The sequence below is a fragment of the Colossoma macropomum genome, unplaced genomic scaffold (genome assembly GCF_904425465.1).
Source record: "Colossoma macropomum unplaced genomic scaffold, Colossoma_macropomum, whole genome shotgun sequence".
NCBI lineage: Eukaryota > Metazoa > Chordata > Actinopteri > Characiformes > Serrasalmidae > Colossoma > Colossoma macropomum.
The window spans coordinates 12,530,579-12,548,468 of NW_023494794.1; the positions used below are offsets into that span (position 1 = coordinate 12,530,579).

Consider the following 17,890-nt stretch of genomic DNA (forward strand, 5'->3'; position numbering starts at 1 on the left):
TGAAGTGAAATGCTTGTAGACAAACTATTAACTTGAATTTTCTTTCCTATCTGGTGACAGAAACCAGGAGCTGTATTACAGAAACTTCTTAAGTCTCGGCGGTGATTTGATAAAAGGCTATGAAGCGTGGTCACCATATTCTAAACTTCCAGTTTATTGTGCTTTAGTTTTGTTTTACCTTTCTTTGTTTACATCGGCAACAGTAGCTAGCTGTCTGGCTAACTAGTTTATTTTGAGTACGCATTTACGTTTTGGCTGTGCTTGTATGGTCAGTTGCTACGTAACAGACATGACAGTTGATTGTCGACTTCAATCGAGTAAGTTAAGATTTCCTAACTTGAGATAAGATTTTAAGACAAAAGATAAGAAGTTTCTATAAACAAACACAAATTCTCCAGTGCAAATGTAGCAATTTTATTTACTATCCCAAACCACCAGTGAACCTATACATGTCTTGTGACTTTTATATGGAATGTTTATGTTGCAAAATAGTGATCTAAATCTAGAGAAAAAAGTTTTCTTTCACCCAGAATGTACCTCTCCACAATGAATGGTGTTGGGGGAAAAAAATGAAACTTTCTCAAAACTAGTGTAAAACAAAGTCTCAGGCATCAGGCAATATATCTGTAACCATTTCATCTAATAACTTTGTGAGCTTTTAGAGCCTTTAACCCTTTTGGAGGTCTGGTTTCTATCACCTTTTAAGCATTTCTTTTATGTGTATTGAGGTAGTGTGGTCGTTTTGCTTTAGCATGATTGCTGATTGCGTTCTTCTTTGTCTTTTATGAAAGTAAATATAAAAAAAAGTGCTATTTGAAGACCCTAAAAGATACTGAGATTGTTTTTGGAGGAAGCAATTTTTTCAGAAATGTAGCAATGTAGACAAAATTAACAAAAGTAGTAAGAATGTTTACCAAATGCTCAGTGCTGTTGACAAACAAGCAAAATGCCCTTTTCCACCTTCTGTTCCTGATCTCTTCTGTTATTTTAGGAAGGGTTGTCCTAATTTTGTAGGGGCTTGGCCATTAGATGGATGCAAAATAGTGAATGATGCAAAAATGTAATGGATCACAAACCCCTATAAAATTAATCTGCATTTTGGTTTGCTAACAGTACAAAGTGTATTTGTTGACACAGGTGACTAAAAGTGTTTTGTTGATTAAATTATCTGGCGATTGTGCACAGGGCAAACAGCTTACGTTATTTAAAATAATTCTGACTGAAATGTGAAATATGGAATCCAAGTCTTAATAATTAGGCCCAGTTTTTGTTGGGTTATTGAGCTAACTATCAGCTAACTATAAAAACATGGTTAATTATCAAGTAAGCTCAACCACAAATTACTCTCCAGAAGAGAAAACACTCATTTATTTATGTAAGGACACCCAACCATTTACAAACTAAAAACATAATTAGGAGCAACAGACCCCTTTGGTTCAGATTTTCTTTTTGTTTTGATCACATCTGTACTTGTTGGTCAATGCTATCTTCCTTTCCTGTTCTAATGATTGCATGTATATGAATTGCACAATTTTCTAACTTCTAAAACTCAATCAATAAAGCATTTCACATCTAGTGTGTGTATTCATTTTTTTGCTATGTAATTTTCTACTTGTAATTGCTTCTTTTTCTTCTTAAAGGCATTATTTGACAAGAAGGGAGCACTCAACGAATAAGGGAAATTTTACCATGGCATCAATACCATAAGCCCTGCTCACAACAACGTACAAATATAATTCAAATTGCACAATAACTTGAACAGTTTAAATAACTCTTAATTTCAACACTTTACACAAGTATTTATGTTTATGATGAAGACTTTTACTTTGTTTTACTGTGATTTGAAATAGGCTTCATTTATTTTGTATATTGTGTTCTGTTATTTTCTGGTCAGTGGAAAAGAATATAAATAATAGTATTATATAAAGGTTTCAAATCAAAAAATGTTTGTATAAATATATATATATATATATATAGGCATGGGGATGTGAGGGAGGTGTCAAATATGAAAACAGATATAAACTCGGCCTAAATATTTCTGCCAAATGACAGGCAAGATGAAATCTCCAAATAAGAAGACTGAAAAGTTGAAGTGCATAACTCTAAGATGTGAAAAGTTTTAATGAATCAAATGAATCACCATGTAAACATTCATATATACTAGACTGATGATGCATGTTAAAGAAGACCAGGTGAGAAAGTCAACCATGCTGAAGAACACAAATCCATTACAAGCAGCACCAGCAGAGGACACACAATACAGATAAACCATATCATACCAGACCACAATCCATTCTGGCAGGTTTACATGGGCTTGAATGCATTAAAGCGCTTGGTATGCTTTAAAACACCAAAATGGGGCAAAACTGAAATGAATATTCATCTATTACAAAAAAGCATGAAAGGATCCAACCTTCCACCATGAACAGTAAGCTTGCAGAAACATTTGAAAGATGGGTGTCAATCTGTTTCTTACTGAATATTATGGGGTTTTAAGAATTCTTGGTAAATAAAAATACACTACATGGTAAATGCTATGATAATATTATGGAAGATGCATAATGGCAAAGGGATGCGAGGGAGTCCAATAGGTGTCAAATATGAAAACAAAGTAATATGGCATAATGAGCTACAGCAATGCAGTACTGAAGGGGTTAGCACAGTTTCAAAACAACAAAGTTCCTCAAATACACCGATGCTAGCAAGATGCTAAAGCAGTGGATTTGATGTTTCATCTCCTTCAAAAGGGTCGCATTAAAACCACCATCCCACCATCCTGTGCAAGTCGACTGTTATTCAGTCATGATAGTGACAATTACACTGAAGTATGCTGCATTTGCCTTTAGACAAAAATGCTAATATGCTTAAGAACTCGTATAAAACACATTCTGAATGCTTTCCTGCAAGCATTCCAGTGTATTAGTGGTTTGATTGTACACTTGCAGGATGGGTTTCTTTCAGACAAGTGCTAAGGTGCACAACTTGAAATGAAGTAATTTGCGCCAGGCAGTGGACACAAATGAGTTAATAAAGAAATAAAGGACACAATTTAATAAAGAAATTCACAATGAAGGCATTCACTGTATGTCGCTTTGATTTTATAGCTATTTGTTTGAAGCTTTCGATCTTCAAATACAGCAGAAACAGTACTGTTTGATTGCTATTACTTGTGGTTAAAACTACAACGCCATCAGTTAAGAGCTCAATCATTGTACTCTTGGTAGCTTATGGGACAAAAATGGTTTTGATGCAAATTCTTGGTTTTATGTTTCAAAATTCTTTATCACTCTGTATTAATATCAACTGTCAACATTTTAAAAAGACATGAATAGCTGGGCTCCAGCTCAACATGACAAGCTTTCAAGCTTTTATGAACCTAATGTGATACATGCCTATATTAAAGTTTTTCAAGTGTCTTGTCCTTCAAAAAATAAAGACATTTTGTGCCTTTGTGTCTAAAAAAACCATAGATGTTCCTGTGGTGTATTCATCAAACTGAAATCTGACAAATTCTCATTGAAACAAAATGGCAGCACAAGAGCATTCTGTCTCATAAACTCATATATGAAAAGCTTTGTCTGCCCCTCTTTTCCAACAGGCCCAAGTGTAACAGGAATCCCAGTGTGTGCACATGCATACACACACTCCTACACTCACCTCCCTGCTGTTTCTTCCTCGTCGTCCATCTAGTTCTTTGATCTCACATGCTACAGTTTCTGGAGTGTTTTACAGTCATGTCCACTGTGTGTTTCCTTGCATAACGTCAGGTCCCCATTCAGGGCTTGCCATTCACGTTAGCATTAGCACTCCTGCGAGCCAGCAGGGAGGAGAGGAGGTTGCGGGGCCTAGCGGGCCGTGGGGGGCTCTGGGCCAGGCGCACCATGCGTGGAGAACGCCACACTTTGATGGTAGAGTCATCACTGGCTGACAGCAGGAGTTCCTGGTCGGCAGGGCTGAAGGCCACTGAGTTGACCACATCATCATGCTGCAAGCGAGCTAGGCAGATGTTGTAGTGGCGGTCCCAGATGTAGCCGTGCTTGTCTTCAGCACCGCTGGAGAAGAAACAGAGGGAGTATGAGTCCGACTGCACCTCTGTGCCTGCGGGTCTGCAGACATGTGCAGGCATCACTAGCATAGGTATCTGCAAACACATCTGCATATAGGACTAAATTATTTGGGGAAAATATCGAATTATGATTTTTCAAACCAACATTGTCACTGCAATTTAAACTGCAATTATTTTTTATAAATTAAGATCCACGTCTGTTTTTCTGTCAACAAGACCAGCATGTCCACTCTTTCTGGATTCATGCTAGGAAGAGTCACACAGCCAGTTAGTTGTAACTGCGTAGTCATGTAGGCATCATGTGGGTAACTGGTTGTTCATCTGATTGGTCTAACCTCATCTACCGGCAGTTCACAAGTTCTGTGTTATTAGGTAAGAAACAGAAGTAAATTATCGTAAGCAATAAAGAAGAATGCAGTTGTTTACACTGCACTTGAGGGAAGTTTGAGACAATTTTACACTGCGTTCATCCATACCCAAGGCTATTATACATACTTCCCTGCGCAATCAGCACTTGCTTGAAGCACACCACCACCACCAATTGACATGCCACGCAATTGAGATTTTGGAGGTGTACATGTCCAATTCTTTGCACACTACCATTCTCCATAAATCCTTAGTGTCTCCATGCAAACATTTTTACAGCACCTTTGCAGAAGTACAGATCAACCTTAAAACCCTTAGTTTTATGGTTATGTTGCTTGTTGCTCTAAAAAGGGCTCTGGATGGAAACTTTGGTATTTGACAATAAGAAACTTGTTAAAGTGCTTATTATGGTGGATTTTTAGTTAATGTAAATGTTAAGAAAGTCCACATTTTACAATGAAACACACTGAAGTTCAGGCCACTTGAGAAATTCTCTTTTCTCTCTCCTTGAATGTTTGGTTCAGGAGCATTTGGTGAGCAATCCAATGTGCAAGACAGTGTGGCCTCTACTTCAACTTGTTTTCTTCAAAGACATGAACACTTATTTTAGTGTTTTTATATGAGCAAAACTTGCCCCCAAAATTGATTAAGGCTGCCACATGTGGTTGTGCTGGAACAAGACACACAAAAGTTATTTTAGGAATTTCAATGGAACTTACTTGTAATACTGAGTGTAAAGCTATGCAGCTGGCCAAGACTTCTGATGTACTTTGCCGGTGATATATGGAATAACTTGCTGATTTAAATCCATTGTAGGTTTTTCTTATGAGATTCAAGACAGGTAAAGTAGGACTCTCATGTTCTTCGAGAAAAGGGTTAGGCCTCATAGAATTTGTTCCTAAATAAGGACATCTTGGGAATATGACCCCTACATGTTTGCACTACTGTTAAGTTTGTTTCAGCCTCAATTATTAATAAATACTTTATCAGGTTATACTAATGTTCCTTAGTAGTGTTTTAGTGGAATTTCACTCAAAATATCTGGAGAGACTGATCAAATCACTGTCACTTGTATTGCTTGAGCTCAAGCAAATTGTCCAGTCCAGATGTATAGAAGTGGAGCATTGTTTACCTGGCCACGAAGTCACGGCTGACGTCAAGGAAAATGAAGAAGCACTCGTCGTTAGGGGTGAAAGCCCGGTGAGCGCGAAGACTGCGGCGCTCCTCCCGCAGGCTCTTCAGGTCAATCACGTGCAGGTCAATCTCCTCAGCTATGGGTGGAGGGGACATGGGGTCTGAAATCACACAGCCTGCCGGCCATGCACGACTGTTCACATAAAGGTACCTGTTTAAACCAAATTATGTGTTAGAAAATACGGTGTAAAATGCATCTGAAGGAGTCAATTCACCTGCATCAATTTTGGATTATTATTATCAGTTATGACATTAAGATTACAGTCAAGCTCATTTTTTTAATGAAGCTATTTTATATTATATTTTCTAAATAAAGACATCCAAAATTAAGAAAAAAAAAAAAAACACCTTATTGTTTTTATGGTCTATATGCCAATAATATGTAACCATTGCCATAGTGTCCTAGGTCATTTTTTTTTCTTCAAGATACACAAAGTTATTTTAAGAATCACTAATAATACTGAGGGTTAAGCTACCGATTAAGTGTTCCAAAGCATACCAAAATTACTAAACCGAAGAAGTGAACAGAATTGTTATAATTTACATTAGACAATGTAGGTAATGTGCTGTAAAAATTTAGCCCCCACTGTTAAAAGTTTCTGAAATGAATGGGGACATTATTTAGTGTGATAAATGCCTCTTTTGTTTTATTAGCTGTCTCTGCAGATGTCTGACACCCCCACCTGTGGTCTGGCGACAGGCCCATGCCGATGATGTGGCCGTGAATGTCAATCACATGATCCAGGGAATCAAAGAACTCCTCACTGCTGCGCTCCTCCCCCAGCACTGGCCCACACGTGGTCATCTGATCGGGCATGATCCGCTTGATACCTGACGCACACAGGGCACATAAAATTCAAGTTAGTGACCATGTCTAACTATCCAACTCTCATTTTCAATCCTCTGCTCTTGCTTGTTCTAACTCCACCTGGTTCTCAACCATTTTGAGCTGCAACCCCTTTAGTAAGTGTAGGATGGCGTTCGCAACCCTGTCCCTCTCGACTCAACCTCAAACACACTAAAGCAAACTTCTTCACTTTTCTCCTGAAACACACTATAGCTAGGCCTGTGCCATTTCCTCAGTCCTCTTAAATAGGTAACTGTTTAAAACATAACCGTGGTAAATGTTTAAACTAGGTTGGGCGATTTGCTTCACCCTTTTGTCCAATCATTTTGCGACAGTTCTTTACACTGAAGCGGATGTGGGAGAAACCAGTGATACTGTATGAGTTAAGGCTTAATGTACACCAAAATAGAAGAACATAATATCACAGTTGAGCAAAAGTTGTGGTTGTAGCTTAAAGTCACCTTTAATTTGCCCACAAAACTGTAATTAATGCAGTAAAATCGAGCAGTAGTAAAAAATTAGTGTGCATATGTCACACTTTGCCGTCCGAGGCAGCTTAGCTTAGCCTGACGCCTTCGTCTTTAAAGCCATTTTGCATGAGGGCTGTTTAAAATGATCCTTTTCACTTGATGTACGAGAGATGAGACATGATTTTACTCATGTTTTTCCTGCAAGACCAGAAGTCCATTTGTCTAATGCCTGAAACCTGACACCGTGAATGTAAAAAAGGTACGGACGGCTTTTTTCCAGACTATCTGCCTGCCACACCTATCACCAAAAAAGTAAAAGCTTTGCTCAAACAATCTATGATCAGTACAATAAAAGTATTTTTAATGTAGGATATCACATCACCCAACATGTTTAAAGGTTTAATTATGTTCACATGTGGGAATTAGGGTGTTGAATCTTCTAGTGTAGATGATCCTGCTAAATGCAAATTATCTGTACGGTAAAATAGGCAAATAGGCAAAACACTAAAATAATCGGTCAAATTAAAATAATTAATTGACATTAATTTATTTATGATTATTAATTTATGATATTGGTATCAGCCACAATATTTCTATCAGCTATCATACTGGCCCAGAAATTCCATATCGGTGCATCTCCAATAAAAAGTAGAGGTTAGCTGCTGTTAGTGCTATAATAAACAAAAACACAACCTATCTGGTGAGGTGAGTAGGTAAGGCTGCCAGTAGTGAACAGCAGATAGGTTTTATCCTCTCCTTCCCCAGGGGCAGAGGGAGTCACTAGATTTGGATCTGGAGCTTTAGTGCGCCTCCTTCCCATCAGCCTAGCTACCTGCGCCTCCAGCTCCAGCTCCTGAGCTCCTGCACTCTGAAGACCCTGAGGACCAGAATACACCACACAAAAAGTTTACAGGAGAAAACAGAAAAGAACTGCATTAAACATTAAACACATGTTGCCATCTGTCTCGCTCTTCAGTACCCAGTGCATTGTATGAACAACACAGTAAAATGATAGACGCCCTAGCTAATCTTCTGTTTATAGAAGTACCTACAGTTTTAATGTCATTTGTTAATAGGTAATCACATAAAAACAAATAAATAAATGTGAACGATAATCACATTACACATTAGTTAGAGGACTATTCAAGATTTCTGTATACTTCAAGGAATGAAAGAACTTAACAAAAAACGAAACGCTATAACAACTAGTAGGACATTCCACACCACTAGCGGCAGTGAATAGAAAGGAGCCGTCAGCTGACTCATCACGCACATTTCAACATTTTTTAATTCTTTTCTGGCCCTAACGCACAGATGTGAATAACCATGTACCCCAAGTTTTCCCTCAAACTTGTTCATGCTGCTGCTTCCACAACCGCTTACATAAACAAAGTAACTTGAAATCGAACAACTACCCATTCATGCTGTGACACAAGCAACTGAGGGTGTAACAATTTCAATACATATTGAAAAATTATGGTATGCTCCCACACAATAACTTGGCTTTGTAAGTTGTAGGGGCTTATTATACATTGTAGGGGTTGTTATTTTTGGGGTGTATTTTGTTAGAGAGTGATGCAACAGGCACTGAAAAAAATTTCAAGACCTTTAATTTCCCTGAACCAAACTAACCTTATAGTATGTAATTAGAGCTCTGTAGAATCAATAACATTTTTAACAAACAAAATATCCCTAGTTTGCACCACGCACAAAGCTTACATGCAGGCACACTAAGGGCATAATGATGCATGCGTGCAAACTAGGGATGTGTATTTTGATATTTTAGTGTTTATAAGAAAACTTAACACACACACACACACACAAAAAAAAGAAACTTTGGACAACATTACTGCAGGGCTGTATGCTTACGTTTTAGATGACAGAGCTGGTGTTGCTTAAAAAATCAGCAGGAAATATGTGCAAAACTGATTTCAGTAATTGAATACTGACTCCTTGAACGATTTACCAATACTCACGTAACTGTGTCCATATCAGGTGCAAACAACGTATTAACATTAACATATGAGCACAAGGCACATATTCAGGCAGTCATTTGCTGTATTGTATCAAGCTCCACCATATCGTATCAAATTCTGGCTATATTTACACTCCTACAAGCAACTATGTGCTATTTGGACCAAACTGCACACAGAAGGAGTTCTCAGAACAAAAGACACTGTGTTTAGGAGTTTTGTTTGGGAACCTGCACACACTGCACTGTACAAACTCAAAGTTGTTGTTACTCAGACACCACGTCTTTTTGCTTCAAAACTTTTAAAAAGAGTGGACAGTCATAGCATTCATGCCAACAAAAATCCTTACATGTCTGATGTGCTCCAGTCCAGACGAGCTGAAATGGGGAACGTGCGCAGAACACCTCATCTCCCCTCGCTTGTCTTCTTCATCTTCCTCGTCATCTTCATCCTCACTGTCAGAGGCTCCCAGGTCGAAAAGCAGAGGCTGATGCTGGCGAGAGTCCCCATGCTCCTGGGCCAGGGCTCTGGCCTGTGACTGGGCCTCATAGTCCAGCAGCAGGTCGGGTGAGTCGTGCCGGTGACAGTGGGCCACCATCACTGTGCGGATGGTGCTGGCATTGACGTTCTGGATCTTGAACAGCCGCTTCACCACGTTGACATTCTCTGACTCAATGTCCTGGTGAGAAAGAGAGAATTAGCTGAAAAAGCTAATGTGTAAGACTTCATATTCATTGATTCAGAATAAAAAAACTTTTTCCACCAGGCCACACCTGGAAAGCTTTGTTGAGCCAAAGCACGGTACAGGAGGTCATGTTGCCGATCCAGTGCAGGTTCCCAGAGATCAGATGAGTCTCGTTCAGCCAGCAGCCAAACACGTCGTAGGGTTTATTCCTCACTCTAGATAGCAGCGTGTAGTTCTCTGTGGGCCAAACAATCAGTTCAAATTTTAACTTTTAAAATGAGTTTGTACATGTATTAAACAAAAAGAGCTTCCTATCATTTCTGGTAAATCTTTCGCACAATAACCTTTGCACAGGCCGACAATGTAGGGCCGAAATGTTCTGAGCATTGAGAGTAACCATTCCAGCAGCACTTCAACATGGACACAGTTCAGCACGAAACTCTTACAAACCGTGCTCAGTGCGGTTTCTGGGCAAGGTTAGCTAGGCTTAGCTATCATGATAACAGTTCTGCTCACCACAGAACAGGTTTGATTCTACCTAACTGAAGCAACACTGACAGAACTTTAGATGACAGTGATTGAAATCTGAGGGGGCAAAGTCAAGTGACTTGTGTCGGAGGGACAGAAAGCCGAAATTCAACCTGAATCTGTGACCTGCTAGCTAAGCTAAGCTAATAGTAGCTTAGATACACACACCACAGTACAGACTGGCAACTAAAGTCCCAAAAATTAGGATTCTGCCCAGGCTAAGGGCTCATTAAGAGGCACTTGGCTTACTTCAGAGGCTCAATCTGCCTCTCTATCATGGGACGGGCTGGGTTTCTATGGCAACGTTACATACAATGCTGTAAATATTGCCTTGGCTAAGCTTGTGCTGGACACCCTGGTGGGCGAGATGCCAAGGACCAGCACCTTTTTCAAATGCATTACTACCAAGGAGAAATTATCCATGCTTGTTTTGATTTTATTGCTGAGTTTACAGCCACCTTTCAACCTGGCCTGCATAAACCCAGAATGAGCACGGTGGGCCAAATGCTCTCTTCTATAGTGGAAGCAGAGGACCTTCTTTCCCAACTAGGGGGCCACATGTGGTATCCATGACTGGAGTTTCTCCAGCTGTGGCTATGGACCTTAGGGCCTCCTCAGATCTGTTACTGTGCTCTCCTGGAGTCGAAAATACGATTCCGAATGCTAGAGCACTTTCAACCCGTGCCTCATTTGAGGACAAGTGACAGGTGTTTGTAGGCCGAAGCTCAAAGAGCTACTGGAGAGGGGGGTCTCCTTTACTTCAAAAGTCTGTGTTGCTGCCCTTACTTGCCATCTGGCTCTGAGCAGATACAAGCCGACTGTGGCCTTCTTGAAAGGGGCATGGAGACTTCACCTGTCCTGCTCAACCCGCCCACCACCCTGGGAGCTCCCCATGGTACTCGACTACACATGCAGTGCTCCGTTTAAACCCTTGAAGCAAGCTGCTCGTGAGTGGCTGTCACAGAAAACCTGTGGCAACAGCAAAGCGAGTATGTGATCTACACATATTATCCTCCTGTGTCTCCAGTGGGGTCCAGGTGATGCGAATGTGAAACAGAGGCCGAACCTGACTTTTCTGATGAAAGTTCTCAGTCCTGGGTTTCTTAACCAGTCCAACAGCCTGGCGAGTCAGAGCTCAAGAGACAGCTCTTATGTCCTGTCAGGGCAATTAAGTAAGCTGTGAAGGTGCAGAAGACAGACCAAGTGTTTATATGCTTTTTGAAAGCTAAATGGTGCTCTCTGCCCTCAAAGCAGCATCTTTTACACTGGCTGGAGGAGATGACTGAGCTGGCTTATGGAGCTGCCAACTGTCCACTGCCTGCGCCTGCTACTGGCCACTCCAACAGTGGAGTACCTATGTCCTGGGCTGCCTTTAAATAGGTTCCTATCATTGACATCTGTGCAGCAGCCACATGGCCTACACGTAGCACCTTTTCTTGATTCTATAATGTCAGTGTGGGAGTGTCATCAGACCTGATGCTGGCTGTCCTGTCCTACATCATGGGGTCGTAGGCACAAGTCATCCACTCAGTACGTACAGTCCTTCGTGGTCAGGAGATTTGAAAAATTACGCTACTTATGAATATAACTGTGGTTTAGTATGTAGTGGATAAGCACCAAGGTTCCTGGTCAATTGGAGGGAGCAAGAAGATCCAGATCCCTGAGGAAGTTTGCAGTAAGTCATGGAATGATACAGCCTCAGTGACATCACATACAAGGGTTACAGGTGACTCATTTGGTATACATCCTCTTTGCAGCACAACAGATGGAAAAGAAACCGCAACCAGTTTCATGCTGACGCACTGCCCCTGGCACTATACGGCCACGGTAAATATTATTGGAAAAGAGCCAGGTGTGGTGTTTCATCTGTTAACTGGCATCATGGCAGGATTTTAGCATTACCACTTATCTACTGTAAGGGTAAACTTGTACTAGAAAAGTCTACATCAGGGATGTCAATCTGAGTTCCTTATGGGCTCTAACTCTTCAGAGTTTAGCATTCTGCCTCATGATTCAACTCATTAGCTAATTAGCAAGTGTTAGGACAAGGAAAACACTAATCCCTGCAAAGTTGCGGCCTGGAAGGAACTCAGCTTGACCAGCCTGGTCTAGTGTGAGTGTTTCTTACCTAAACTAATCACAGCAATCTCTCCAGAGGAGGAGTGGTGCGGCCCGAGGTAGACTCCTGACACCAGCAGCAGGGTGTCGTCACAGTTGAACTGGGAGAACTGCGTGTAGCCCCAGTTAAACTGCCGCATGCTGGAGCTGTGAACCAAAGAGATAGTTCCATCTGGCCGCTCTGTGTCCCAGAGCTGCCACAACAGAGATAAAATGTTATTAGGTCCCTCTCAGCTATTGGTGTCATTAGGTACTAGGTAATCTGTAAAGTAGAACTATATACTTCTTGAATGGCCTTGCAAGACGATTCAAAATGATTCCTGTCTGGGGTGAAACTCCATCAAGTTATGGGCTTGCTTTTGAAAGCAGGATGCAAGAGTACTCAGAATTGTTTTCAGTGAACTAAGCTCTGCTTTAAACAACATTACAATAACAGTTCACTGAAAAATGTCTGCTAACTTGTTTATGGACAGTTCTTTCTATGTGTATGTGCCACATATAGGTATTTTTACAACAGTGCTTACTCAGTCATGTGATTGTAACAACGTATATTAGTAGTTATCATATACAAACTGTTGTTACCAATGTTTGGATCCTGTGCTCATGACCCATGCAGCTTAGTGCTGAGACTTAGGGATGTCAGGGTGCTACAATAAGCAGAGGGAAAATTTCACCTTGACAGTGCAGTCTTTGGAGCAGGAGGAGAAGCGGTGTCCACGGTGAGAAAATGCCAGGTGCAGGACTTGGTCATGGTGCTCCTTCAGTGTCTGCACCTCTACGCAGGGGATGCAATCGTACAGCCTTTTAAACTCCCTGCACCACGACACAGCCGCTGCCAGGAGCAAATATACATTGAGTATCACAACGATCAGTGAACAAATTCAACAACAACAACAACAACAACAACAACATTTATTTGTATAGTGCTTTTTACAACTAGTGTTGTCTCAAAGCAGCTTTACAGAAAAGCAGTTTATGGAGGAAAGCAGTTTATGGAAAGAATTCATGATGGTACTTATAGTTTCATTTGGCTTCACTGTCTGTTTGTGTATGTAAACTTTTAGTATTATTTTTTCCTAATATACATATGTGGTTTACACAGTTTGGGTGTTGCTACTGGTTCCCTCTCAATGTTTGATCTTCACTGAACCCAAAAGTAAAATAATAACCACAAGAGCATGGTAACATTGAAGGGGAATTTCCACTGATTGAATTGTAGATAAACTTAATAACTTTTTACAGTGATTTAGAGTGATTTTTTTTACAAGGGTGGTGATAAGAATCAGGGATGTCTACAGCGCAAATATAGCCATTTTATTTACTATCAAAAACCAGTAAACCTATCTGTATCTTCTGTCGGTCAGCATTATATGTAATGTTCATAAAAGCCAAACTGTGGTCAATCTGAAAAAATATGATGCCTTTGGGGACTACTTGCCTTATAACACAGCATTTCACATCAAACCACTCTATATCTTAACGACTGAATTGGCAGAAGTTTTGAAGTGTTGGTGGAATTAATCTCATTGTAGCAGCTAACAAAGCCCTGAGAAATTACTCAAAGGACTCTCTCATTATAATTTTCTCATATCCATAACGTACAGTGGCAACATGAACGCAAAGGCAACATATTATCTCTGGCAGCATGTTAGTACCTGGGTGGCGGGGCACAGAGCGTGGGATGCGGTAGTAGCTGTAGAATAGCTCCCTCCACAAGAACTCATCTCGAGATACAGCAAACCACTGCCGGCAAGTCAGGCCAGCATTTAACACTGCAGCATGAGGGAGATGCAGGAAGATCTCCAGCACCAGGCTGTCTGGCAGGCCAGGGCCACTCGCCATCCTAACATCCTGAGTGAACAACATGAATGTTGTTACCCATTAGTGCAGAATGATAGAATTCAATATCACAACATTTTCCAAATAGATCGTGGTATCTTAAGAACTGGCATGCTATGCTAAACAGATGTCTAACAAACCTGATTCCAAAACGGAATCTTATACAGTATTGTGAAAGCATAAAGAAACCAGAAAGGAAACTTCCTGCAGGTTCTGTCTATTATGGTACAGAAAGAAGAAATTGAAAATACACATATCTACTCTTAACCTAATATACTGTAGCACAGTCTTCAGACAAACACTGCAATGAAGCTTTTTCTGTAACTCTGAATGAGATTTCTACACTTCTCAACTGGTAGTCTGGCCCATTCTTCTTAAGTAAACTGCTCCAGTTCTCTCAGGTTTAAGGGTGCCCTGCTCTAGTTAGAAGTTTCAGGTCTTTCCACATATTTTCAGTTGGTTTCAGATCGGGACTTACAGCAGGCTGTTACAGAATGGTGCAATGTTTTGTTTTTTAGCCATTATTGGGTGGTTTTTGAGGTACATTTTAGATCATTATCCTCCTGGAGGACCTACAACGTGCAACTGAGACAAAGCTTTCTGCCACTGGCCTGTATATTGTGCTCAAAGATGGATTTGTGGCCTTCTGATTTCATTGTGCCCTGCACATATTTAAACCACCAGAGGCAGCAAAGCAACCCCAATACATTAGTGAGCCTCATCCATGTTTCATAGAAGGAGCAGTGTTCTTTTTTTAAAAGCTCTTAAATAGAATACAATTATTCCTTAAAAATTCTAAAATACCAATAATATTGTACAGGGAACTTTTTTATGTTTGTTTTGTTCCACTGCAGACCAAAGACATATGTGTATTGACGGCGAAAGATCTTTTCATTTCAATATACAAATACACATGTTTACAGTCAGGATCACTATATCTCAGGGCATTACAGTAAGGATCGCGGTGTAATGCAGGAAACAATTTGAAACTTACCAACTTAAGCTAGTGATGACATTCATCGTCCACATCTTTTTCTCTTTCTAAATTAAGCAGTGGCAGCTCAAGTTTAAACACTCTTGCGACCAGTTGATTAGAAGCAGTTCCTAGCAGTTGATTATAAAAGTAACGTTAGCTACCTAACGCTACCAGTTTAAATTCTTCCTGAAGAATCTGACCTGCTCAGATATCCATGTCAACAAATGTAGTTGTTTGTCTAAAGGATTCCTTTAGCTTTATCATAAGGTAATAATTCAAACAGTAATTTCTAAGTAGGCAGGCACTGGTTTGCTGTAAACGATTTATCTCGCGCTAACGCTAGCTATAACAGCCCAAGTTACAGTCCATATGGAGAACATACATGCCATAACTAACTTAGCCCTAACTAAAAACATATAAGCTCGTGTAAAATCTAAGTTACAAGCCTTAAAGGTAGCTATTTAAGCCACGACAGCTCTTTCAGCTTGTCCAATATGTAACGTTTTTTTCGCAACCACAAAGTATCTCGCTTCACTTACACTCGCTAAAAACAGAGCTAAGCTAACTAGCAAGGAAGCTAAACTGATTATGCTACGTAGCATTCCCACATAATTAATTATGCAAGACAAACAGATTTCAGTTTTACATATTCTTTAGAAAGATGCTCTACAATTTATTTCACTTTGACTTACCTGCCAAACGCCGAGGTTATTGAACAAAACGAAAATGTAGTGTGTGATAACACCGGGTAAAACGCCTAGTCCCGTACCCAGACCAAACAAGTCGAACGGGAGAAAAAAAAATGACAGCCTGGTATTTAGGCTAGTGTAATCAATCCCAGATTTTTAGGAAAGAGTTGTCATTTGAAGCTCTGTACAGCTCCACTTCACTGCCAAACAGAACAGAAGTAAAAGGAATATCTGAAAAGCTGCATAAATAAGAACAACTGGACAGCAACCATGCTGTTCTGATTAATATTCAGAGGTAAAATATTCTTTTAACCTTCCTGTCTGTTCACTTGTGGAACTGGCTTATTTATTCAAGCTTGAATGGGGGACCTGCAATAGGTTATGTAAGTACTTATGTGAAATGATAACAGTTAAAATACAAGCGTTTCTTCTGTTTTCCTCGATACTTTTAACCTTTAAACATTTAAAATATGGAAACCCAACACTGCTCGTATCATTTTACTCCAAGCATCAGTTGCTGTGGCAGGCTGGCACCAACCAGGGCTGGGGGGAAAAGAACAATGCAAATATGCATTCAGATTAAAAAAAAAAAACACTACTGAAAAGATTTCTGTTGATTTCTTGATCCTAGTTTTCTTATTCTGTTGCATTGTGAACTCTATGAACTGTGATAACTCAATACAACCATTATATAAATTGGAAAAAAAATGCATTAACCTGGTCGGAATGGCAACTGTGTCTGATCTCAGGGCTTTCCTATTTGGCGGAAAAGCTGTCTGGCTGCTTTAAACCATCAAGACAACGAGTTACAAACACAGGATGATCCAGCAACCGTACGTACCCCGCTAAATCATGTAACACGAATACGTTTTTTCATTTATTAATGCAGTGTTTATAAGAAATTGACAATTAAAAATATGTACTTTGACCCCTCAGGGCAGCAAGTATGGTCAGCAACCAGAAGTCCTCCACCGAACCAGTTCCCATCAGTCGACATGATGCCCGTTTAATATGTCATGTTAAATAGGCATTTGTAAAACTAGTAGTCCCCATATACGTGGCCACGTGATGTGAGCCTCTCTCTGTGCTGAAAATAATGATGACTTGCCTTTAAACTCTCAAATTAGGAGGTGGGCATTTCTGATGGTTCATTCAGGACAGACAGGAGTACACACCCTGCCAGTGCTACCCAGATTAATGGATTCATTAAAGGGCCCATATCCTACATTTTACTTACAATGTTTATGTGGTTATATGTACCAAAAACAGTTGTATTCCATTTTCGTAAACCTTTATCCCTAGGAATTAAACGAGCTGTTTTTGTTACTGTGCATTTAAGACTGATGCATGTAAATGACCTCTGTTCTGCCCTGTATTATAACTTTAGTGTCACTGGGTGAGGCAAAAGTGCTGTCACACAATGCCCTCCACAGATATTGGCACCCCTAGTAATCATGAGCAAAATGAATAAATATGAGCAGAATGAAATAATTATTCTTAATTACTTATTCTTTTTTATTTCTTTCAAAAATTAGCAACAATCTAACATTTCTTTAAAGTATAATGATAAACCAAATTTCATCATAAAAAAATATTTTTCTTAAATCTGTGCCACAATTGTTGAAATTCTTAAACGTGAAAACTAAGTGAAGTATATTCAAATTCATATTTTATATTTTTAAGTTCACGTGAGTGATTAGAAACACTTAAATGGTAATTATTCACTGGGGAAAACATATAGGATGAAAAACAGACTAAATTCCCTCAGTCATCCATCACTATGAGAAAGACCAGAGAAAACAGCAATGAACTATGACAAAAGGTTCTTGAGCTGCACACATCAGGAAACGGCCACAAGAAAATAGCTGAACAGTTGAAAAGGCCCTTTTTTTACCATCAGGGAAATAATTAAGAAGCTTAAAACAACTGGAGATATTAAGAATCTGCTGAGAAAAGAATGCATGTCTATACTCTCCCCATATACAGTGAGGAGGATGGAAAAAAGTTTTTGCTGCTTGGTTTCCATATACATGGACTGTATAGACTGTGAAGTGAATGGTACTTATTTCAAAAAGCTAAAAAAAAAACAAAAAAAAACCTACAACCCCCCCAAGAAATAAACAAGTTTTTAAACATGAC

At 39.7% G+C, this 17,890-nt stretch overlaps 1 protein-coding gene and 1 long non-coding RNA gene across 2 annotated transcripts; one reads left to right on the forward strand and one right to left on the reverse strand.

The window, feature by feature from the left end:
• Positions 1–3,081: 3,081 nt before the first annotated feature.
• On the reverse strand, positions 3,082–15,883 carry fbxw5 (F-box and WD repeat domain containing 5). Its single transcript, XM_036580210.1, has 10 exons — positions 15,755–15,883; positions 13,903–14,098; positions 12,922–13,079; positions 12,258–12,441; positions 9,690–9,838; positions 9,266–9,595; positions 7,637–7,820; positions 6,310–6,457; positions 5,565–5,777; positions 3,082–4,052 (listed from the first exon to the last, which is right to left on the reverse strand). The coding sequence occupies exons 2-10, from the start codon at positions 14,087–14,089 to the stop codon at positions 3,776–3,778; spliced, it is 1,830 nt and encodes a 609-aa protein (XP_036436103.1). The 5' UTR covers positions 14,090–14,098; positions 15,755–15,883; the 3' UTR covers positions 3,082–3,775.
• Positions 15,884–15,913: 30 nt separating this feature from the next.
• On the forward strand, positions 15,914–17,829 carry LOC118814560. The gene is made up of 3 exons (XR_005007738.1): positions 15,914–16,046; positions 16,501–16,584; positions 16,688–17,829. It is a non-coding gene; the product is annotated as an uncharacterized LOC118814560 (long non-coding RNA).
• The last annotated feature ends 61 nt before the right edge of the window (positions 17,830–17,890 follow it).